Genomic DNA, 25476 nt, shown 5'->3' with positions numbered 1-25476 from the left:
GGGGACAACATTTCTTACCTAGAGAAAACTTTAGGTTAAATCTAAGGATCTTTAAAATAATGTCAGACATTTAAACTCGGTCTACAATTACTAAGATCAGGCAAGACACATATGCCCTAACGGGATACGTCTTGATGGTAATATTAGACCAGTTGCAACGTCAGAATAAAGAATCAGGTCATAGTATATATAATTTGAATAATATCTAGTTCTTCATTCCTGGATATACTAAGTACAGACTGCCGGTGCTCTTGCTATAGGTTTCACCCTGTTTCATAACCATTTAACGGGTTAACATTAATTACATATACAGTATCCCCCAAAAGTGAGTACACCCCTCACATTTTGTAAATATTTTATTATATCTTTTCATGTGACAACACTGAAAAAATGACAGTTTGCTACAATCTTAAGTAGTAAATGTACAGCCTGTATAACAGGGTTAATATGCTGTTCCCTTAAAATAACTCAACACACAGCCATTAATGTCTAAACCGTTGGCAACATGTGAGTACACCCCTAAGTGGAAATGTCCAAATTGGGCCCAAAGTGTCAATATTTTGTGTTGCCACCATTATTTTCCAGCACTGCCTTAACCCTCTTGGGCATGGAGTTCACCAGAGCTTCACATTTTGCCACTGGAGTCGTCTTCTACTCCTCCATGATGACATCACAGAGCTGGTGGATGTTACCTTGCGCTCCCCCAACTTCTGTTTGAAGATGCCCCACAGATGCTCAATAGGGTTTAGGTCTGGAGACATGCTTGGCCAGTTCATCACCTTTACCCTCAGCTTCTTTAGCAAGGCAGTGGTCATCTTGGAGGTGTGTTTGGGGTCGTTATCATGTTGGAATACTGCCCTGATGCCCAGTCTACAAAGGGAGGGGATCATGCTCTGCTTCAGTATGTCACAGTACATGTTGGCATTCATGGTTCCCTCAATGAACTGTAGCTCCCCATTGCTGGCAGCACTCATGCAGGCCCAGACCATGACACTCCCACCAACATGCTTGACTGTATGCAAGACACACTTGTCTTTGTACTCCTCACCTGGTTGCTGCCACACACGCTTGACACCATCTGAACTAAATAAGTTTATCTTGGTCTCATCGGAGCACAGGACATTGTTCCAGTAATCCATGTCATTAGTCTGCTTGTCTTCAGCAAACTGTTTGCAGGCTTTCTTGTGCATCATCTTTAGAAGAGGCTTCCTTCTGGGATGACAGCCATGCAGACCAATTTGATGCAGTGTGCAGCGTATGGTCTGAGCACTGACAGGCTGACCCCCCACCCCTTCAACCTCTGCAGCAATGCTGGCAGCACTAATACTTATATTTCCCAAAGACAACCTCTGGATATGACTCTGAGCATGTGCACTCAACTCCTTTGGTCTACCATGGCGAGGCCTGTTCTGAGTGGAACCTGTCCTGTGAAACCGCTGTATGGTCTTGCCCACTGGGCTGCAGCTCAGTTTCAGGGTCTTGGCAATCTTCTTATAGCTTAGGCCATCTTTATGTAGATCATATCTTTTTTTTCAGATCCTCAGAGAGTTATTTGCCATGAGGTGCCATATTGAACTTCCAGTGATCAGTATTATAGAGTGTGAGATCGATAACACCAAATTTTACACACCTGCTCCCCATTCACACCTGAGACCTTGTAACACTAACGAGTTACTTAACACCGGGGAGGAAATATGGCTAATTGGGCCCAATTTGGACATTTCCACTTAGGGTTGTACTCACTTTTGTTGCCAATGGTTTAGACATTAACGGCTGTGTGTTGAGTTATTTTGAGGGGACAGCAAATTTACACTGTTATTCAGGATGTACACTCAATATTTTATATTGTAGCAAAGTGTAATTTCTTCAGTGTTGTCACATGAAAAGTTATAATAAAATATTTACAAAAATGTGAGGGGTGTACTCACTTTTGTGGGATACTGTATACAAGAGATTGTTTTCCTAGTTTGTGAACCACGACCGCGCGCAAACCATGTGATTGACTAATCTATGCTTTGCTTCTGTAGATATATATTTTCTTCATAACTCTGCTAATAGATTTAACAAATATGTAAGATAATGTTATAAGTTTATGCATTAATGTCCTCATAATTATGGTCTTGTTTATTTTGAGACTGTAAATCTATACACTGCTCTGTTATAAATGACCTACAAAGTAGACATATAATAAAATTTTAGACTCCTCACTTTTAAGTATCTACATGCGTACATGATACACCTATTCACATCCTGTCAATGCAATATATGCTCCGATTGGATACTTTGATAATAGGCATGTAGAAACCTGATAATGTGAATGGGGCCACGCCCCCTTACCCTGACCTATCATCTGTGATATCCTCCCTCACTAGGAGCATTACTAGATTAGTGATGCTCTATACCTCTTACACACGATTGGCTATTGCCAATATAAAGGAACAGAGTTGGCTGATGACCGGTGCCATTGATAAAGCAGTTGCGAAACGCACGTCAGGCATTCACACAGCTCCCTGTGTTGTGTACTTTTATAGTTATGTTCACTAACCCTCGCCTCCCTGGTTTAATTATCAGGGAAACCCCACTTTCTTCTCAGATATCCCAACTACCCTAACTCACTCTCCCCGTAGATTTCCATGAGGCGCTCTAAAGAAGGCCTTTTCTATTTACTTAGCTAGATTACGAGTTTTGCGTTATGAGCGACTCCGTACTAACTTGCAAGATATTTCCACCGCTCACCTTTTAATAGCGCTGCTATTACAGGTTTGCAACAACCCGGCATTAGCGGGCAATATGGCAGCGTTGAGCTCCATACCGCACACAAATACCAGCACTGCTTTGAGCTGGTTTTACGTGCTCGTGCACAATTTCCCCATAGACATCAATGGGGAGAGCCGGCTAAAAAAAAGCCTAACACCTGCAATAAAGGAGCGTAAAGCTCCGTAAAGCAGCCCCATTGATTCCTATGGGGAAAGAAAATTTATGTTTACACCTAACACCCTAACATAAACCCTAAGGCTAAACACCCCTAATCTGCCGCCCCCGACATCGCCAACACCTACATTACACTTATTAACCCCTAATCTGCTGCCCCCGACATCGCCGACACCTACCTACACTTATTTACCCCAAATCTGCTGCCCCAATGTTGTCGCCACCCACTTACATTTATTAACCCCTCATCTGCTGCCCCCAATGTTGTCGCTACCTACCTACACTTATTAACCCCTAATCTGCCGTCCCTAACATCACCACCGCCACTATACTAAAGTTATTAACCCCTAAACCTCTGGCCTCCCACATCACTAACACCAAATAAATATATTAACCCCTAAACCTAAGCCTAAGTCTAACCTAACACCCCTAACTTTAATATAATTAAAATAAATCTAAATAAAAATTACTATTGTTACCTAACTAATTCCTATTTTAAACCAAATACTTACCTATAAAATAAACCCTAAAATAGCTACAATATAACTAATAGTTACATTGTAGCTATCTTAGGTTTTATTTTTATTTCACAGCTAAGTTTGTATTTATTTTAACTAGGTAGACTAGTTACTAAATAGTTAACTGTTTATTAACTACCTAGTTAAAATAAATACAAACTTACCTGTAAATAAAACCTAACCTGTCTTACACTAACACCTAACATTACACTACAATTAAATAAATTACATTAATTAAGTACAATTAACTAAATTACAAAACGTAAACACTAAATTACACAAAATAAAAAAGAAATTATCAAATTTTTAAACTAATTACATCTAATCTAATAGCCCTATCCAAATAAAAAAGACCCCCAAAGAAAAACCCCTAGCCTAAACTAAACTGCCAATAGCCCTTAAAAGGGCCTTTTGCGGGGCATTGCCCAAAGAAATCAGCTCTTTTACCTGTAAAAAAATACAAACAACCTACCACCCACACAACCAAACCCCCCAAATAAAATCCTATATAAAAAAACCTAAGCTCCCCTTTGCCCTGAAAAGGGCATTTAGCTCTTTTCCATTGCACAAACCCTAAGCTAAAAATAAAACCCATCCAATAAACCCTTAATAAAACCTAACACTAACCCCCGAAGATCCACTTACAGTTTTTAAAGACCGGACATACATCCTCATCAAGCCGGGAGAAGTCTTCATCCAAGCGGCAAGAAGTCCTCAACGAAGTGGCAAGAAGTGGTCCTCCAGGCGGGCAGAAGTCTTCATCCAGATGGCATCTTCTATCTTCATCCTTCCGACGCGGAGCGGCTCCATCTTCAAGACATCCGGCGTGGAGCATCCTTTTCTGTCGACGGCTACTGAAGAATGAAGGTTCCTTTAAGGGACGTCATCCAAGATGGCATCCCTTGAATTCCGGATAAAAAGCCAATCGGAATTAAAGGGTAAAAAATCCTATTGGCTGATGCAATCAGCCAATAGGATTGAGCTTCAATCCTACTGGCGGATCCAATCAGCCAATAGGATTGAGCTCGCAATCTATTGGCTGATTGAAACAGGTCCAGGTCCGCGGCTGCGATGTTAGGCGAGCGTATTGGTGCCGTTGAATGCAAGAAAGTTGATGGCTTGATAGATAGGACTCTATGAGTTGAAAGTAAAAAGTTTGCGCTCTTGCGTTTGCAAAGTCGTGGTAACAAATAGACTTTGAGAGGTCATGAATGCAAAAACGATTCGCCCCATAGACTTCAATACAGCCGAAAAAGTTGAAAAAAGCTAACACACACAAGTCGCGCAAACCAGATTGCTCTTATTTAAAAGCACAACATAAGAACATAATGGGCTAGATTACAAGTGGAGGAATTTGCCCGTTTGCGGCATGCGATAAATAACTAGACATTACAAGTGGCTGTTTATTGCTACTGCAAGCTCGTGGTAGCAATTAGCGCTAATAAAATTAACCAGATATCAGATCTCTGGTTAATTTTATACATGTCCACCAAATACCCCCAAAATCAAGTGTTATATACGCATTTAAAAAATAAAGATAGTAGCATCATTATTTTTTAATAAAATAACTGCAAAAAGCAGTTATGAGGGTTTAGGTTGGTGGGTGTGGGGTGTTAGAAAAAAAAACAGCACTGAAATGTGCCTTTACATTGCGGTCTATGGGAACTGTGTGTTCCCTGCAAATATATGTATATATATGTATATATATATATATATATATATATATATATATATATATATATATATATATATATATACAGTATATGTATATGCTTATATAGATATATATGTATGTGTTAATATGTGTATATACACATATTAACACATAAATATAAATGCTTATAATTATATACAGATATATTCAACACTCCTGCCCATTGCTGCCCTACTTAGCCACTTCACTGCACTTAGGTTCTGTGCCGTGTATGACGGCATCATAACGAGGCTTCAAATGGAGCCTATGGAAGCACTCACTCTCATAAGCACAATACTCAATGCTTCCATGCAATGCAAATGCAAGATCATATTCGCATTGCGTCTAACTCGTAATACCAGCGCACAGTAGCGTACGCTGGTATTACTCAGTTGAGTGCAAATATTGCTTTAGCGTAAGCAATATTTTGTGCTCAACTCATAATCTGGCCCAATATTGCATATTTCATAATCCAATCTTTTGCACATAGCAGAATATGTTCTATTTATTCTTAAAGAGATATTTATATATAGGTATATATAGTAATATCTGTTTAAAAACACATAGTTCTGCTACGTGCAGAACATTGGAATAATATTTACAGTAAATACAAAGTATAACACTTTATTACAGAAGAGTATTGCTTAAAAAGGATTTTTAGGGGTCAGTTTATTAAGGTGCGGACGGACATGATACGCTGGGTGACAGTTAACCAGAGCTCTTATGTTGTGGTAATCATTCTAGTGTACATTGCGATTGCCTCACGCGTTCACATTTACTTACGAGCGGAATTTAACTTGCTTGTAAACGGTCTCGAAAACCCAGTATCGCTCCTGCACAAATTATAGTAATCCACTCGTAATCTAGCCCTTTATATTACATTCTTAAATAATCAATATCTAATTAAGGGGTTGATCCTAATCTTTCCAATTATTTTTCCACTGTTTGAAAAATGGTAATTTACACAAGAATTGTTATTGTTTTAAAAGTTAGTTAACACCTTTACTACCAATTTCCCAGCTTTGCACAACCAACATTGTTATATTAATATACTTTATAACCTTTAAACCTTTAAACTTCTGCCTGTTTCTAAGCCACTAAAGACAGCCTTTTATCACAAGCTTTTTTATTTGCTTTTCACAACAGGAGAGTGCTAGTTCATGTGAGCCATGTAGATAACATTGTGCTAACGCCCGTGGTTTGTGGCAGACACTGCACTAATTGGATAAAATGCAAAGTCAATAGATAATAAATAAAAAGTCATTTGATCAGGGGGCAGTCTGCAGAAGCTTAGCTACAAGGTAATCACAGGGATAAAACATAGATTAATATAACCGTGTTGGTTATGCAAAACTGGGGAATGGGTAATAAAGGCATTATCTATCTTTTTAAACAATATCATTTTTGGAGTAGACTATCCCTTTAACACATAAAATTGTTTCTCCCGTTTCCACAACAGCAATCGGAATTGCCATTAATGGATGCCGATCACTGAAATAACAAATGAGTTAAAGGGGTTAATGGAGTCTGTGGGGATGTCCGCCTGCTCTGAGCAGGCGGACAGACATCGCCACAATACAACCTTGATCTAGTACGATCGGGATGATTGACACCCCCTGCTGGCGGCCGATTGGCTGCGACTCAGCAAGGGGCGGTGTTGCACCAGCAGCTCTTGTGAGCTGCTGGTTCAATGCTGAATACGGCAAGCGTATTGCTCGCCGTATTCAGCGAAGTCTGGCGGACCTGATCCGCACTGTCGGATCAGGTCCGCCAGACTTTGATAACTAGAGGCCTGTGTCTGTTTTGCAATTGATACAGTGTTTTTTATGATAAGTATTAAACAAAATTAATGGCTTATGTATATGGACATCATTGGTATACTGAGCATATATTAAAAGTTTTTTTTTTTATTAAAGGGACATTGAACACTTTGAATTGGTAATATAAATTGATAAGTCGTATATATACAAAAAACTGCAATATACTTTCATTATTTATTTTGTCCCTTTTTTTTCTGTAATTTCATCCTGTTAGAAATGGAAGTGCAGAACACTGTTATATTCCACACAGTCGTTGGCTGCACACTCTAGTGACCTATTTATAACTGTCCCTAATTGTCTACAGCAGAGAAAGTAACCTAAGTTACAACATGGCAGCTCTCATTGTTTTATAGACACTAAAACGTTACACTTATTTTGTCACTATTTAAACAACTAATGAAGCTTTAAACAAAATGCATCTACATGTTATTCTCAGACTAATCTTTTCTATAAATGTATCATTCTATCTAGCATTTATTTAATGTTTAATGTCCCCCTAATTTTCTGTTTTGGCGAGATATTCATCTAAAATCAAGAAGAACACTGCAGGTTACGAGATAGTCAGATGGTTCAGACCTCACTATGTAGACCATAACTTCCAAACCTCACACTCACTGTTCAGAATGGGTTTTCTCTTTGTGGCATTTCTATAATTGTAAGATCTTGGTTTTAAACAAGCATCACTGAATGGCAAATGGGGTCTAGATTATCTACATCGAAACAACGTTCCAATGTAAACAAATTGAAATCACGCGATCGTGCATACGATTGCAATATTTCAATGATGGGATCGGGGCAAGGGGGCGCCTCTATGATGCTAGGCATGCCCTCCATGCCGCGATCCCAATCTGGAAGCACCGTTGGCTTCAGTACAGCCAAACGGCTAGGACGTGCCATGCCGTCCTAACGTCGCTAAAGCCCAATGCAGTTAGGATGGCATGAAACGTCCTAACGGCGGGAAAAGCTTAACTCCAGATCAAGACAATGTGATTGCCAAGAGAAACCCCATTCCTAAAGATAAGAATAGATAAGAAGATAAGATAAGAATCCCAAAAATGGGAGTATGAAATTAAAACAAAGAAATTAAGAGCATGCAAAACGATATTTCTCAGTGTTGCGGTTGTGATTTCCATTTCTACGTTTACCTGCAGATCTCGTTAGCTATATGGGATATCACAGATACAGTATGTCTAGTAATACATATATATGTAAACGTCTGTCCTGTCCACTACTGAGGGACTATACATTAGTTCTGAATATAGGTTTAATGAATCTAGGCCAAATATTGATATATGCATCTGAAATTGTGTCTATGGCCATTTCAGAGTGTAATGCAAATGCATAAAATAGAATTATTCAGAATCATCATGGATTACTGTCAAACATGTTAAAAAGTCAATTTTTCCTCTTTATCAGAACCCTTTGTATATTGAAATTGATGGGTCAATTTTGTTGCAGGAATAAAGTGCAAAACATTTTCTTGGTAGGATTGTGATCACCAAAGCCATTGCTGCACATGCATCATATGGGTGATTTTCCAGTTATCTAGTTGTATCTGAGCTAAAAAAAAATCCATTATGGAAATTGTGTTATCGTTTGGATTTCGGTAGCTAAAAAAACACTGATAAACTGGCTCTGAAAGATTGGAGTAGACCCCTTAGCTTGTTAAAAACATTTACAGTGACAGAAAACCACTTAGTTAGTAAATTGTAAGCAAGTGCTGCATTCTCATATTGCTTTGGAAAGCGAAACTTTGCATCTATGCATTTTGTTTTCACAGGGTGGGAAAATGTGTACGGCTTTGACATGACCTGCATCAGGGATGTTGCCATAAAGGAACCTCTTGTGGACATTGTAGACCCAAAGCAAGTGGTGACCAATAACTGCTTGATAAAGGTTTGATAATCTTTCTTATATATTGCAGTTTCTTGTAGGTAACAGCTAATACTTTATCTGCAAATAAAAGTGCCCACTGATCTACTGGTTGTCTGTGGACCATATGAAGACAACTTGTTTTCTAGCCTTTAGGCTATCATTTTTTTTATTTTATTTCCATCAAGATTAAAGTTACATAGTTTAAAAAGTGTAGACTGTATGAATGAGCTGATATGCTATATTGGTTATATGCTCTGCTTTTCTGGGGAACAGAGAATGGATGTCCTGTGTTTTAATATTATATTAAGATAAAAATCCTTTGGTCATGCACTCCAAAATAAAAAAAGTTTACCATAACAACACCCCTGTTATAGCAATACTGAGAAAGGCAGGGACTTATCATAGATGAACGCATCTCTGGCTATGACAGACTGGGTTAGTATCAAAGGAGTGACATAACAAAAGATTCAGAAATAGGATATGCATTTCAAAAGAGTGACATGAATATAACTGTCACAAAAGAGTGACATCATAGGAGTGACAATGTAAAATTCTCATGATAGTCTTAAAAGGGCAGGAAGTAAGGGAGCCAGGTAGTCTTAAAGATGCCTGGGTTAAGGGTCTGCAAGTCTTACAAGTGTATGGAGTAGTCTTAAAGGGTCAGGGGGTCAGGTAGTCTTCAAGGGTTAATGGTTAGTGGGCCAGGAAGTCTTAAAAGGAAGATGATACATAAATTAGTCTTAAACAGGCAGGGCTAGGTTGGTTGGTAGTTTTTTTTGTTTTTTAGTGGTAGGGTTTAGATAGTCTTGAAGTAACTGGAGTTAGAGGGGGGTAAGGTCCTCAGGCTTTCTTAATGGGAAGGGTAAAGGGTTGAAAGAATCATAGGGGTATGTAGTCAGGTAGTCTTAAAGGTGGATCTACTCAACAGAGGGCCCTGGTGCAAACACATTTTTTGGGACCCCAAAGATAACTCAGTAGTAAGTAATAGTAATATTATACATGCCACTCTGTATATTTATTTTGTCAAGATAGATAGATAGATAGATAGATAGATAGATAGATAGATAGATAGATAGATAGATAGATAGATAGGTTTTCCTACAATAGGATTGTACACATACTGCACCTGCCTTTGTATAGACTGGCTGCACTCAGGCCCTTTTGCCACTGCACCTACTGCACCAGTGGTAGTTCCACCCCTGCTTAAAGGAACAGGGCTTAAAGGGGGTATTGTTCATCTGCCCAAGAGCTCCATCGGGAGCGTGTGACGTCACACCCAGCTTTCATTTGATCGCAACAGCTGCTGACGCTCACACACCCTCTCTGTTTGGCGTGTCACCTCTGCAGCTCCTCAAGTCTGCCTTGCACGCATTCCTCCTCACACGCTCACTGCACTTGCTGGATTGAAGATACCGGACTGGGTAACACTTTATCTATTATTCTCTCATGTTTATTTTCACAATGTGCCAGCTTACAGCATTCTGAACTCTGCTGTCTATTGTATCCTGTAGGCACATATTTAAGCTTGCTGATCTGTGTTACCACTGCTACCAATGCTTGATTCACAACAGACTTAACACCTCATAATTCCATTTATGATAAGTGCATAATAGGCTCTTGCTGCAATAAATCCAGAGCAAATAGCTCCTGAAGTCTGAGTGTTTGTGTGCGTGGTGAATTGTACATATTTTACTTGATTGCATTGGAAGCTTGTTTAACCCTGTGGGAAGTACATATATCTATCTGGCTTGTAGTACTTCCAGGACTTTTCCGTTCAGTGCATACTAGTTTATAAAGCCAAATCAATTGTATCTCCCCACTTATGTGCTACATGGGTTTAATATTTCACACTGTATCCATACAGTAGTGACCCTCAGTTCAATGAGCATATCAGGGATCTCATAAGTTAAATCTGAGAGATCCCGAGGTAAGGTGTGAGGCTGAGTGGTCCTGCAACAATCAGGATACTAGTTTATTACTTTCTGTTACAAAGCGTTACATATTACCAAGCCTAAACAATTGATATTCTGGTATCCTGCACTATGGATATTACCGAACTCTCTAATAGAGTTGGCTCCCTTGCTCAGAGCATGAATCACATGATACAGGGTCTCAGGGAGATTCAATTGGAGAATGAAAACATTATAAAGTTTATTAATGAACATCTCGCTAATAAACCTTCTGTAGCAGAACCAACATCTGAACCAATGGTCAGCCCCCCAGAAAAATTCTATGGGGACAGATCTTTGTTCACGGAGTTCAAGAATTCATGTACCCTGTTGTTTACACTCAAACCCAAATCCTACCCAACAGATAGGGTCAGGGTGTTGTCTGTCATTTCCTACTTAAGGGGTGAGGCTAGATCCTGGGCAAACGCCTTTTACGAGAACAACGACCCCATTTTGAACTCCTTGGAAGACTTCTTTGGTGCCATGTCTCTCCTATATGAGGACCACAACAAACAGAACACAGCTAAGACCGCCATAAGGTCCCTACGTCAAGGCAAAAGAATGGTGGAAGAATACATCACTGACTTTAAGAGATGGGCACCTGACACACAGTGGAACAATCCTGCATTAAGGAACCAGTTGCATTTAGGACTATGTGAGGCTCTGAAAGATGAGTTAGCCCAAGGTATCATTCCAGAGGACCTAGAAGCTCTAATGACTCTTAGCATAAGCATCGACCGCAGGCTAATGGAGAGGAAGACTGAAAAGGCTATGTCTGAATCCAGTCTCAGGAGGCTCTCTACCTATCATCCCAATCCACCCGCTCCGCTTTCCAGACCTACTGATGAGCCCATGGATGTTGCTGTTATCAGAGATCCTCTAAAACCTGAGGAGAAGGCTAGGTGCAAACTGCTCAATCTATGTTTGTATTGTGCCGAGAAAGATCATGGTGTTAAAGACTGTCCATCACTTCTTTGGCAAAAGAAGGGTAAGACACCTCATTTTGAACATACTATGAATGTGATAAACAGTTTAAATTCTCATCTATCACTACCTCTCTCTCTACAGTGGCATCATCGGAAGATAGACGTGCAGGCCGTAACAAAAAAGTGAGGGGGCGCCCTATTTACATAAACTAAAACAATGTGATAAATATAGACCAATAATGGCTAAGAATAATTTTTCTTGATGTGTCAAGAGTTATAGATAAAAATATAATAGTATAATAAATAAGTGAATATATAAATGATATTAATTAATGGTAATATCAAATGTGGATAAACAATCACAAACTAGTCACAATGGTGAGATCAATACTCAGCGTCTGTATGCATATACATATATATATACACACATACATACACCCATGCAATTAACCACAATAGTAAACAATATGTATCTTAATAGCAAATGTGTAATGAAAATAATAACAATAGATAATTGAAATAAATAACAATGGTTAAATAAATATTATGGTGTATCAAAAAGCCTTAGGTAAAGAGGCAATATAGTTGCATTAAAGTCTCTGGAGAGGAATATAGGCAGCTATCTGTGAAGATCCAGGCCAGGATCCAGGAAACAGCAATCTAAAAAAAGAAAAAACAGAAGCGCCACATGGCCCAATATTGTTTGGTCCAAAATTGTAGATCTTAAGATAGACAAACAGACTCACATTTAGGAGAGCACCTCAGTTAGTGCTAATAGGGGCAGTCTGGGATCTATTCGGTCACCCAGAAGACCAACTTCCAGCACAGGAACTGAACTAATGTATCAAGCACCTCTTTTGATGCTAAGGGAGCATGGAGGGATCAATATGGTCACCCAACAGACTTATGGCAGGGTATCCAGGAGAGAGATGATGGTTCCCAGGATGGTCAAAGTAATAAATGTCCTCAGATAAGGCAGGTGGAGAAAATTCCAAATAAGAGAGAGCAGCAAGTGTTCAAATTCTAAAACAGGCTTTATTAAAATAAGTTAAAATAACAGGCAACGCGTTTCTCAGCCAATGGCTGTTTCATCAGGCTTCATAAAATGTTTACTGAACACTTGCTAGATATACCTTAAAATCAATTAGGGTGATGATGTACAGATGGTAATGGGAGGGGTTAGCTTAATTGTTCATACCCTCATAACCAATCAGATAATACAAAATGTGATTTGACTTCATAGCCAATCGGATAATACAGAATGTCATAGAGTTATACAATGTACATAAAACATACAACACATATAAAAAAATCATCCACAGCTCACTAGTTTATGTCATTCAAATAAAACCTCATAAGGTCTATACATAATATCATAAACTAAAGTTATAAAGTCAAATTTCCTACCTTGTTAAAATCCAAACTGCACTATGTATTTAAATGGCATACATGAGAGAATAATAGAAGCTGTGATAAAATGTTCATGAGGGAATAGATTAAATGTAATAATATGTTGCAAACTACTTGTCAAGTGCAGCTAAAGTTGAGCACTATCGAGGACGGCGTCCTAAGACGCTTAGTGCGCATGACTGGACACGATGTGTAAACAGTTTAGGTTGCTTAGCAGCTAGTCAAGTTCCTGCGTGTAACCAATAGGCAGATAGATAGGAGGAGATAGAATCAGTCTGTAATCGACTCTAAAGTTTCAATGCTGTATTGATCGTATATCTTATGGGGATGTGTATCACGCAAATCGCAGACCACAATGTTGACAGACTGAATAGAACTTATTCACTGAGGACACACTTCCAATTTAATAATAAATGCGCTCGATGTAATATACTTATGTCTTTAAACGGCGCTGTAGCTGTGTGTGCTCCTTATTCGTCTGTAGCTAGATGAGATCGCGGTAAACGTCACTATAACAAATGACTTACTATGACCTATCAGATGTGAGAGTCATCTAGTGATGATAGGATAACCTTCAAGTCAATCAAACAACATCTGTATGATGATAGGATAAGGAATCTGTGTGATGATAGGATAAGGAATCGTATGTAATTTCTTTTATTAGATATATAATCTACAAGAGTATAGTGACTATAGATTTTTAGAGGATATAATATCATATCATACCTATGTCCAAATAATAGGAATATGATAGGAATAATAATAATAAGGCTAATTGAACTGACACCATAGCCGCAGCACTACCAGAGCTAATAACTAAAATCAACTAGCCAATCGTGTCAAAGTGTTTCCTATTGGGAGCTCAAAGTTACTCTGATACTAGTCCATTGTGTCAGAAATTGTATTAATAATTATGGTTAAATGATAAATAATTGTTCCAAGCTATGGTATAATACTACATCATCATAATTATCGCACCTAGCGGGACAAATGGCAGCTAACTAATCATAAAAGACCATATTGATAAGTATATTTTCTAGGTGATATATATAAAATTAATTAATAAACATAAAAAATGAGCAACAATAAACTGTTAAATGTAATCCAATGAACCTACAAAGGAATAAATCAGCACAACTAATTGTGAGAATGTGTCTAGAAAAGCTAAAAATCAAGACTAATCAGATGATTTAACAGTCAACATGATCAGCTCAATTGCAGGAGGCAAGATAGAAAAGTGGTCAGTCAAGAAGAAACAATATTCATCCGTATCCACTGTGACATTATTTTCACAGCGTGATACATTTGAAAATGAAATACAGGTGACATTAATGGTCACCTATGTGTATCAATAGGAAGACAATCACAATATCACACCAGACTCATGTCTATATATATATGTGTACTCATATTAGTAATATACACATATACATATAAACCCACAACCTCATATTAACAAAAAACCAGGCAAGTGTAAAATGCATAAGTACAACATACTATGCTACACCAGGAGCGACTAGACTCCCTTAAGAGATATATATAACCAGATCAAATAGTACAGCCACTATAAATAATAAAATATAGTGAGAAGATATTAACATTATCAATAAAACTAGTAAGATTCTATCCTAACTTAAAAGAAAGGATTAACACTCATAGATCAAATGCTGCTAGGTCAACACATTCGTTAAGGCCATCCGGGGCCAGAGTATGTAGTTTATGGATCCAGTAAGTCTCTCTACGCCGTAGAGTGAGCATAGCATTATGACTATTCCGAGGTATCTGCTCGATAGGTGTTATAGAGAGTGTTTTTGCACTACCTCTATGTATATAAGCACAATGCCTAGATAGACTGTGTTTCAAGAATTTCCTTTTTATGTTGTAAGTATGTTCGCTCCATCTTTTCTTGATGGTACGTCCAGTGCGCCCTACATACTGGACCCCACAAACACAACTCACGAGATATACCACAAAAGTAGATTCACAAGACAGCCTTTTTGTGATTTTGAAAGTTTCCCCTGTTTGGTTAGACGAAAAAATGTTGGTTCCGCTTTTCACGATCTTGCACATATTGCACCTCGATTTCATACATTTAAATAATCCAAATTTAGGTAAAAAATTACCCAGATAAGTCTTATTTGTCCTAATACTAGAATTCTGGCTGTCAATCTTATCTCTAACAACTTTACTGGGGGCCAGTTTGTTCTTCAGCGTAGGAGCCCTCCTATACACTACCCTCGGTTTGATGGAAGTATATTCCTTAAGATAAGGATCATTGCAAATAATAGGCCAATGTTTATGAATTATTTGTTTAATTTGTCGATGTTGGTTGCTATAGCCAGTCACAAATAGAGGTATTTCTAAAGTGTCACTTGATTGTTGTTTGTTAACAGATTTTTTATTTTTATTATTTTTCTTTTTGTCAAATGTTAGATATTTGTTTCTATCATCTTCTAGGGCTCTGATATATCCCTTGAGTACCAAATCCAGAGGATAACCCTTCTCTAGAAACCTATCCTTCAATATCTGGGATTGTGTTATATAGCTATCAACCGTGCTACAGTTCCGCCTAATGCGTTTGAACTGACCATATGGTACATTCTTTTTCCAACTATGGTAGTGATTACTATTAAAATTGAGAAAGCTGTTACAATCCACCTTTTTAAAAAAGGTTTCAGACATGATGGTTCCTGCTTCTGAAAAATATAATGACAGATCGAGGTATTCTATCCTAGTAGACTGGATGTTACTGGTAAAGACTAAACCAAATTCATTATTATTTAGAGATGATGAGTAAAAAATGGCTTCTTCGTGTGAGCCCTTAAATATGAATATCAAATCGTCGATATAGCGGCCATAGAACACCAGACCCGCACTCATAGGAGACCCAAAAACATGGGTCTCCTCAAATTTGCCCATATAAAGGTTGGCAAAACTGGGTGCGAATCTGGTGCCCATGGCCGTCCCCTTGACTTGAAGATAATGTTTACCTTGATAAATGAAATAGTTATGGTGCAGTATAAACCGTATCATTTCTGAAATGAATGTTTGCTGTTTTGGAGGCATATATATGTCAGTTTTCAAATATGCTTCTACAGCTAACAAACCTTTATCATGGGGGATGTTGGAGTATAGGGAACTAACATCACTTGTTATCCACCAGATGTTAGATTCTGTTTTAGTAATACCCAGACTCATTAATTTATTAAGCAAGTCGGTAGAATCTCTAATGTATGAGGGAAGTGTCACTACATATTTTTGTAGAAATGAGTCTACATACGCAGATAGATGGTCAGTAAGGCTGTCAATACCAGCCACTATAGGGCGTCCTGGGGGGTTGGACGCATCCTTATGCACTTTCGGAAGGTGGTAATAGAACGCTACGCTAGGGTTTTTGGGATACAAGTAGTCTTTCTCTTTCTTAGTTAGGATTCCCTCTTCGAAACCCTCTAATAGAAGCGAGAATAGTTGTTTCTGAAACAAAGGAGTAGGGTCTCCCGGTAATACCCTATAATAGGTGGTATCATTAAGAATCCTATCAGCCTCCCGAATGTAATCTCGGATGTTCTGAATCACAATACCCCCTCCTTTGTCCGCTTGGCGGATCACTAACTCTTTGTTGGACATGAGAGAATCAAGGGCCTTACGTTCCCCAGGATTTAGATTATTCTTATATTTTGATTTCTTAGGAAGTTTTTCTAAATCATTAAGAACCATGGACTGATATATGCTGATGTGTGAATTTTTTGTCCTTGGCGGATTAAAATTAGATTTAGGTCTAAAGTCAGTATGTATATACTTCTCAGTCAATTGCTCCAATAGGGTATCCGGTTCGTACATAATCATACCATCTTTTAAGCATTCATTCATAGTATCAACAATAATGGGCATATTTGTTGTATTCTTTAGTCGTTTCTCAGCAAAATATTTCTGGAGAGAGAGTTTTCTAGTAAAATTGTTGACATCAACGAATAGCTGAAACATATTGAAGTTGTTAGAGGGGGAGAAAGATAACCCCTTCCCTAAGACTCTAATCTCATCATTTGATAAATTGTGGTCTGATAAGTTGAAGATACCCTTCCTATATTTCAATAATTTCTCTTTTTTAACGGTTGAGGATCTTCCTCTGCTTCCCCGTTTACGTATGCTCTTTTTTGTCTTGGAGGTCTTGGGGATAGTGACCACTGTTCTGGGGGGTGATTGTGACCTATCTCTAAAAAAGGAGTGTGACAGTGATTTTCCTCATATGAGGTAGAAGGTTTGTTGGTAGAATCTATTCCCTCATGGTTAAGTGATGAATATCTATTAGTAGATTCGAATGGTTTGTAAATATTTTTTGCTTGGGAAAAATGATCTTGGGGTCTGTATTGATTATTTCTCTCTTGATTAGTAGGTCTCTCTACTGAAGCAGAGATCGAAGTATGTCGTGGTTCATTGTTGTGTTGATTTGTAGATCTAAGGGCATGATAATTGGGAGAATTGGAAGTGTAATAGTGACGAGGAGTGTATTGATTGCGTCTATTAACAAAATTCTGTTCTCCCAATCTGTTCCATGTATTGGAATGCTCAGATGCCCGATAATCATTCCCATTATCATATGATCTATTGGGATATATATTATGATATGGTTGTCGATGTCCATTATTGTGATGATCTCTCGTATCAAATGAATTATATTGTCTAGGTTTATTGTAGATATGTGGTTTATAATCCCTATATGTGTTGTATCCTGGTGGTTGATAACCAGATTGTGTATTTGTATCAACACAGTGATGATTGTGATAATTGGTCATATCTCTATTATCAAAATTGTTCCTATTATGTCTCTCATGTATACGTCTAGGTAGGTTATTCCCGGTATTCTCATGTGTGGAGTGATAGTAATTACTTCTATTATTAGTACGATTAAAGGAGTATACCTCACCCCTGGAGTAGTCCCCCTCATCCCTGGTCAATTTTTTATTTTTCTTTCTAATAATATCATTTTGATAATCTTCTGCACGATCATATGCTAACTTCCTGTCTTTTTCAAAATCATTGTGAGTAATATATTTCTCAAGTTCTCTTTGGGTTTTGTCTATTTCCATACCTACTTCATTATACAACTTCTGTCTATGTTTCATTAAAATGTCAATGAAGGTGAGACCACAGACATTGAGGGCTTCCTCCCATTCTTTTAGTACCCCAGGGTCTTCTTTAAAAGAGCAATTCTTTAGTACTCTGAGACCTCTAGGGATTTGGTTTTTAGTTTTATACTTAAGGAGTGTTTCATAATCCCACCAGTGTCTGTGTTCGACCTTCAACAGATTTTCAAGTTTAGTAAATAATGTTTGCATAGAAGGGTCAACATCAATAGCCTCATTATTAGACACAGTGGTTTCTAAACCACCATTGGTTTTTCTTCTATTCGATCTCTCTATAGCAGATAGCATATCTATATAGGTCGACTTCCCCTAATGGCCAAAAACAGAAGCACTGGGCAGTGATTCTTGTGAGCAACAAAAAAGTGAGGGGGCGCCCTATTTACATAAACTAAAACAATGTGATAAATATAGACCAATAATGGCTAAGAATAATTTTTCTTGATGTGTCAAGAGTTATAGATAAAAATATAATAGTATAATAAATAAGTGAATATATAAATGATATTAATTAATGGTAATATCAAATGTGGATAAACAATCACAAACTAGTCACAATGGTGAGATCAATACTCAGCGTCTGTATGCATATACATATATATATACACACATACATACACCCATGCAATTAACCACAATAGTAAACAATATGTATCTTAATAGCAAATGTGTAATGAACTTCCTAAGAAATCAAAATATAAGAATAATCTAAATCCTGGGGAACGTAAGGCCCTTGATTCTCTCATGTCCAACAAAGAGTTAGTGATCCGCCAAGCGGACAAAGGAGGGGGTATTGTGATTCAGAACATCCGAGATTACATTCGGGAGGCTGATAGGATTCTTAATGATACCACCTATTATAGGGTATTACCGGGAGACCCTACTCCTTTGTTTCAGAAACAACTATTCTCGCTTCTATTAGAGGGTTTCGAAGAGGGAATTCTAACTAAGAAAGAGAAAGACTACTTGTATCCCAAAAACCCTAGCGTAGCGTTCTATTACCACCTTCCGAAAGTGCATAAGGATGCGTCCAACCCCCCAGGATGCCCTATAGTGGCTGGTATTGACAGCCTTACTGACCATCTATCTGCGTATGTAGACTCATTTCTACAAAAATATGTAGTGACACTTCCCTCATACATTAGAGATTCTACCGACTTGCTTAATAAATTAATGAGTCTGGGTATTACTAAAACAGAATCTAACATCTGGTGGATAACAAGTGATGTTAGTTCCCTATACTCCAACATCCCCCATGATAAAGGTTTGTTAGCTGTAGAAGCATATTTGAAAACTGACATATATATGCCTCCAAAACAGCAAACATTCATTTCAGAAATGATACGGTTTATACTGCACCATAACTATTTCATTTATCAAGGTAAACATTATCTTCAAGTCAAGGGGACGGCCATGGGCACCAGATTCGCACCCAGTTTTGCCAACCTTTATATGGGCAAATTTGAGGAGACCCATGTTTTTGGGTCTCCTATGAGTGCGGGTCTGGTGTTCTATGGCCGCTATATCGACGATTTGATATTCATATTTAAGGGCTCACACGAAGAAGCCCTTTTTTACTCATCATCTCTAAATAATAATGAATTTGGTTTAGTCTTTACCAGTAACATCCAGTCTACTAGGATAGAATACCTCGATCTGTCATTATATTTTTCAGAAGCAGGAACCATCATGTCTGAAACCTTTTTTAAAAAGGTGGATTGTAACAGCTTTCTCAATTTTAATAGTAATCACTACCATAGTTGGAAAAAGAATGTACCATATGGTCAGTTCAAACGCATTAGGCGGAACTGTAGCACGGTTGATAGCTATATAACACAATCCCAGATATTGAAGGATAGGTTTCTAGAGAAGGGTTATCCTCTGGATTTGGTACTCAAGGGATATATCAGAGCCCTAGAAGATGATAGAAACAAATATCTAACATTTGACAAAAAGAAAAATAATAAAAATAAAAAATCTGTTAACAAACAACAATCAAGTGACACTTTAGAAATACCTCTATTTGTGACTGGCTATAGCAACCAACATCGACAAATTAAACAAATAATTCATAAACATTGGCCTATTATTTGCAATGATCCTTATCTTAAGGAATATACTTCCATCAAACCGAGGGTAGTGTATAGGAGGGCTCCTACGCTGAAGAACAAACTGGCCCCCAGTAAAGTTGTTAGAGATAAGATTGACAGCCAGAATTCTAGTATTAGGACAAATAAGACTTATCTGGGTAATTTTTTACCTAAATTTGGATTATTTAAATGTATGAAATCGAGGTGCAATATGTGCAAGATCGTGAAAAGCGGAACCAACATTTTTTCGTCTAACCAAACAGGGGAAACTTTCAAAATCACAAAAAGGCTGTCTTGTGAATCTACTTTTGTGGTATATCTCGTGAGTTGTGTTTGTGGGGTCCAGTATGTAGGGCGCACTGGACGTACCATCAAGAAAAGATGGAGCGAACATACTTACAACATAAAAAGGAAATTCTTGAAACACAGTCTATCTAGGCATTGTGCTTATATACATAGAGGTAGTGCAAAAACACTCTCTATAACACCTATCGAGCAGATACCTCGGAATAGTCATAATGCTATGCTCACTCTACGGCGTAGAGAGACTTACTGGATCCATAAACTACATACTCTGGCCCCGGATGGCCTTAACGAATGTGTTGACCTAGCAGCATTTGATCTATGAGTGTTAATCCTTTCTTTTAAGTTAGGATAGAATCTTACTAGTTTTATTGATAATGTTAATATCTTCTCACTATATTTTATTATTTATAGTGGCTGTACTATTTGATCTGGTTATATATATCTCTTAAGGGAGTCTAGTCGCTCCTGGTGTAGCATAGTATGTTGTACTTATGCATTTTACACTTGCCTGGTTTTTTGTTAATATGAGGTTGTGGGTTTATATGTATATGTGTATATTACTAATATGAGTACACATATATATATAGACATGAGTCTGGTGTGATATTGTGATTGTCTTCCTATTGATACACATAGGTGACCATTAATGTCACCTGTATTTCATTTTCAAATGTATCACGCTGTGAAAATAATGTCACAGTGGATACGGATGAATATTGTTTCTTCTTGACTGACCACTTTTCTATCTTGCCTCCTGCAATTGAGCTGATCATGTTGACTGTTAAATCATCTGATTAGTCTTGATTTTTAGCTTTTCTAGACACATTCTCACAATTAGTTGTGCTGATTTATTCCTTTGTAGGTTCATTGGATTACATTTAACAGTTTATTGTTGCTCATTTTTTATGTTTATTAATTAATTTTATATATATCACCTAGAAAATATACTTATCAATATGGTCTTTTATGATTAGTTAGCTGCCATTTGTCCCGCTAGGTGCGATAATTATGATGATGTAGTATTATACCATAGCTTGGAACAATTATTTATCATTTAACCATAATTATTAATACAATTTCTGACACAATGGACTAGTATCAGAGTAACTTTGAGCTCCCAATAGGAAACACTTTGACACGATTGGCTAGTTGATTTTAGTTATTAGCTCTGGTAGTGCTGCGGCTATGGTGTCAGTTCAATTAGCCTTATTATTATTATTCCTATCATATTCCTATTATTTGGACATAGGTATGATATGATATTATATCCTCTAAAAATCTATAGTCACTATACTCTTGTAGATTATATATCTAATAAAAGAAATTACATACGATTCCTTATCCTATCATCACACAGATTCCTTATCCTATCATCATACAGATGTTGTTTGATTGACTTGAAGGTTATCCTATCATCACTAGATGACTCTCACATCTGATAGGTCATAGTAAGTCATTTGTTATAGTGACGTTTACCGCGATCTCATCTAGCTACAGACGAATAAGGAGCACACACAGCTACAGCGCCGTTTAAAGACATAAGTATATTACATCGAGCGCATTTATTATTAAATTGGAAGTGTGTCCTCAGTGAATAAGTTCTATTCAGTCTGTCAACATTGTGGTCTGCGATTTGCGTGATACACATCCCCATAAGATATACGATCAATACAGCATTGAAACTTTAGAGTCGATTACAGACTGATTCTATCTCCTCCTATCTATCTGCCTATTGGTTACACGCAGGAACTTGACTAGCTGCTAAGCAACCTAAACTGTTTACACATCGTGTCCAGTCATGCGCACTAAGCGTCTTAGGACGCCTTCCTCGATAGTGCTCAACTTTAGCTGCACTTGACAAGTAGTTTGCAACATATTATTACATTTAATCTATTCCCTCATGAACATTTTATCACAGCTTCTATTATTCTCTCATGTATGCCATTTAAATACATAGTGCAGTTTGGATTTTAACAAGGTAGGAAATTTGACTTTATAACTTTAGTTTATGATATTATGTATAGACCTTATGAGGTTTTATTTGAATGACATAAACTAGTGAGCTGTGGATGATTTTTTTATATGTGTTGTATGTTTTATGTACATTGTATAACTCTATGACATTCTGTATTATCCGATTGGCTATGAAGTCAAATCACATTTTGTATTATCTGATTGGTTATGAGGGTATGAACAATTAAGCTAACCCCTCCCATTACCATCTGTACATCATCACCCTAATTGATTTTAAGGTATATCTAGCAAGTGTTCAGTAAACATTTTATGAAGCCTGATGAAACAGCCATTGGCTGAGAAACGCGTTGCCTGTTATTTTAACTTATTTTAATAAAGCCTGTTTTAGAATTTGAACACTTGCTGCTCTCTCTTATTTGGAATTTTCTCCACCTGCCTTATCTGAGGACATTTATTACTTTGACCATCCTGGGAACCATCATCTCTCTCCTGGATACCCTGCCATAAGTCTGTTGGGTGACCATATTGATCCCTCCATGCTCCCTTAGCATCAAAAGAGGTGCAGGCCGTAGTTGACTCTGGTGCATCTGGGAATTTTGTGGATATTTCTTGTTTCAATATGCATACCATTAATCAGATAACGGAACATACTTTACCTGACTGTTATGCAGAATTTGCAGATGTTTTTGATAAAGTTGAGGCTGCAACATTTCTTCCACATAGGGCCTATGACTGCCCTATTGATCTGATAACCGGCAGTAGTATTCCGCAGTAGTATTCCTTACGGTCATATCTATCCCCTATCCGAGCCAGAGTTAGTCCATTTAAAAGAATATTTAGATGACAATTTGAAGAAAGGGTTTATTAGACCTTCCACCTCTTCAGCTGCAGTGGCCATGTTTTTTGTTAGAAATAAAGACGGATCTCTCCGTCCAATAATTGATTATAGACAACTTAACAAATGCTCTAAAAAGAACAGTTACCCCCTCCCTCTAATTCTGGAACTAATAGAACGTTTGCAAGGTGTCATGATTTACATGAAATTAGATCTCAGAGGTGCCTATAATTTGATTAGGATGAGGGCTGGGGACGAGTGGTTGATGGCTTTCCGAACACGCTACGGTCTTTATGAGTACATGGTTATGCCATTTGGATTATGTAATGCTCCGGCGACATTTCAGTGTTTCATAAATGACATGTTCCATGATCTGCTTGATGTCTGTATAGTCATTTATCTGGATGACATCCTGATATACTCTGATACTTACCAAAACAATTTGTCTCATGTTAAACAGGTTTTGTCACGTTTAAGAGCACATCACTTGTATGCTAAACTGGAAAAATGTATATTTAACACCAATGTGATATCATTTCTAGGGTATCATATATCACCCTCTGGTGTTTCCATGGAGAATAGTAAGGTGGAAGCCGTCACTAATTGGCCAGTTCCATGTAATAAAAAAGAGGTGCAGAGGTTTTTAGGTTTTGCAAATTTTTATAGAAAATTCATTAGAGGTTTTTCACATATTGTACGACCCTTGACTTACTTAACATGTAAAACCATCAGATATATCTGGAATCAAGCAGCTGATGATTCCTTCAAAACGCTCAAAGATAAATTTATTTCAGCTCCTATTCTGCAGTTCCCAGATCCCAGTCGTCAATATACGCTTGAGGCCGACGCTTCTGAATATGCTTTAGGAGCTGTCCTTTCTCAAAGGAACTCTTCAAAAGAACCCCTCCATCCAGTCTCCTATTACTCAAGAGTCATGAGTTCTGCAGAACTTAACTGTGGCATAGGTGATAAGGAACTTCTTGCTATTAAATCAGCCCTAGAGTTCTGGAGACATCTCCTTGAGGGTGCAAAACACCCCATTTTGATATACACTGACCATCAAAATCTAGAGTATTTAAAATCTAGCAAAACTTTGACCTCCCCTCAGGTCCGGTGGAATCTCTTTTTCTCGAGATTCGACTATGTAATTACATAACGGCCTGGGTAAAAAAATGCCAAAGCAGACTCACTTTCTAGAAAGGATCCCAAACCCCTTAACATAGAACCCCCAGGTATATTATTCCTTCGGACAGAATTATATGTCTAACAAGAGAGTTTAAGACCACCCTAAAGGAACAACAGAACCTAGATCAGACCTTACAACAGCTAGGTTTAGATAGGGATCAAGATGAACTATACGATCATGGAGAACAGTTATACATCCCTGTTACTCTCAGAGAGGAACTTCTCCACGCAGCACATGATTCCCTCTTATCAGGTCACCCTGGGGTTTGTAAAACTTTTCATTTACTTTCAAGGGATTACTGGTGGCCCAAGATGATTGACACTGTTAAACAATACATACATTCCTGTTTCACTTGTACCGCTAGAAAACATCAACATAACCATCCATATGGTTATCTCCTTTCTCTCCCAATTCCTGAGAGGCCTTGGTTGGACATAGCTATGGACTACATAGTTGATCTACCTTCATCTTCAAATTTCAATACTATCCTGGTTGTCGTAGATTTGTTTTCTAAGATTGCCCATTTCATTCCCCATAGAGGTTTACCAACAGCATCTGAAACAGCCACCTTATTCCTGAACCAGATAGTAAAGCTCCATGGCTTACCTAATTCCATAACGACAGACAGAGGAACACAATTTACCTCAAGATTTTGGAAACACTTATGCCAGTCCCTCAACATCACCAAAAGATTGAGTTCGGCTTATCATCCCCAAACAAATGGGCAGACACAGAGGACCAATCAATCTTTAGAGCAGTATCTCCGCTGCTACCACACGTACGAGCAAGATAATTGGCACTCTCTGTTGGCAACAGCCGAAT

At 37.9% G+C, this 25476-nt stretch overlaps 1 protein-coding gene across 1 annotated transcript in view; it reads left to right on the top strand.

The window, feature by feature from the left end:
• Positions 1–25476, top strand: part of PRMT8 (protein arginine methyltransferase 8) — a 403578-nt gene that overhangs the window by 188135 nt on the left and 189967 nt on the right. Inside the window, exon 6 of the mRNA XM_053718748.1 lies at positions 8743–8858. Coding sequence (XP_053574723.1) covers positions 8743–8858 — 116 coding nt within the window. The remainder of the gene's footprint in view (positions 1–8742; positions 8859–25476) is intronic.

Source organism: Bombina bombina, chromosome 6 (assembly GCF_027579735.1).
Source record: "Bombina bombina isolate aBomBom1 chromosome 6, aBomBom1.pri, whole genome shotgun sequence".
NCBI classification, from domain to species: domain Eukaryota; kingdom Metazoa; phylum Chordata; class Amphibia; order Anura; family Bombinatoridae; genus Bombina; species Bombina bombina.
Note: the sequence above shows the minus strand (reverse complement) of the source record. Positions and strands in the feature narration are given on the sequence as shown.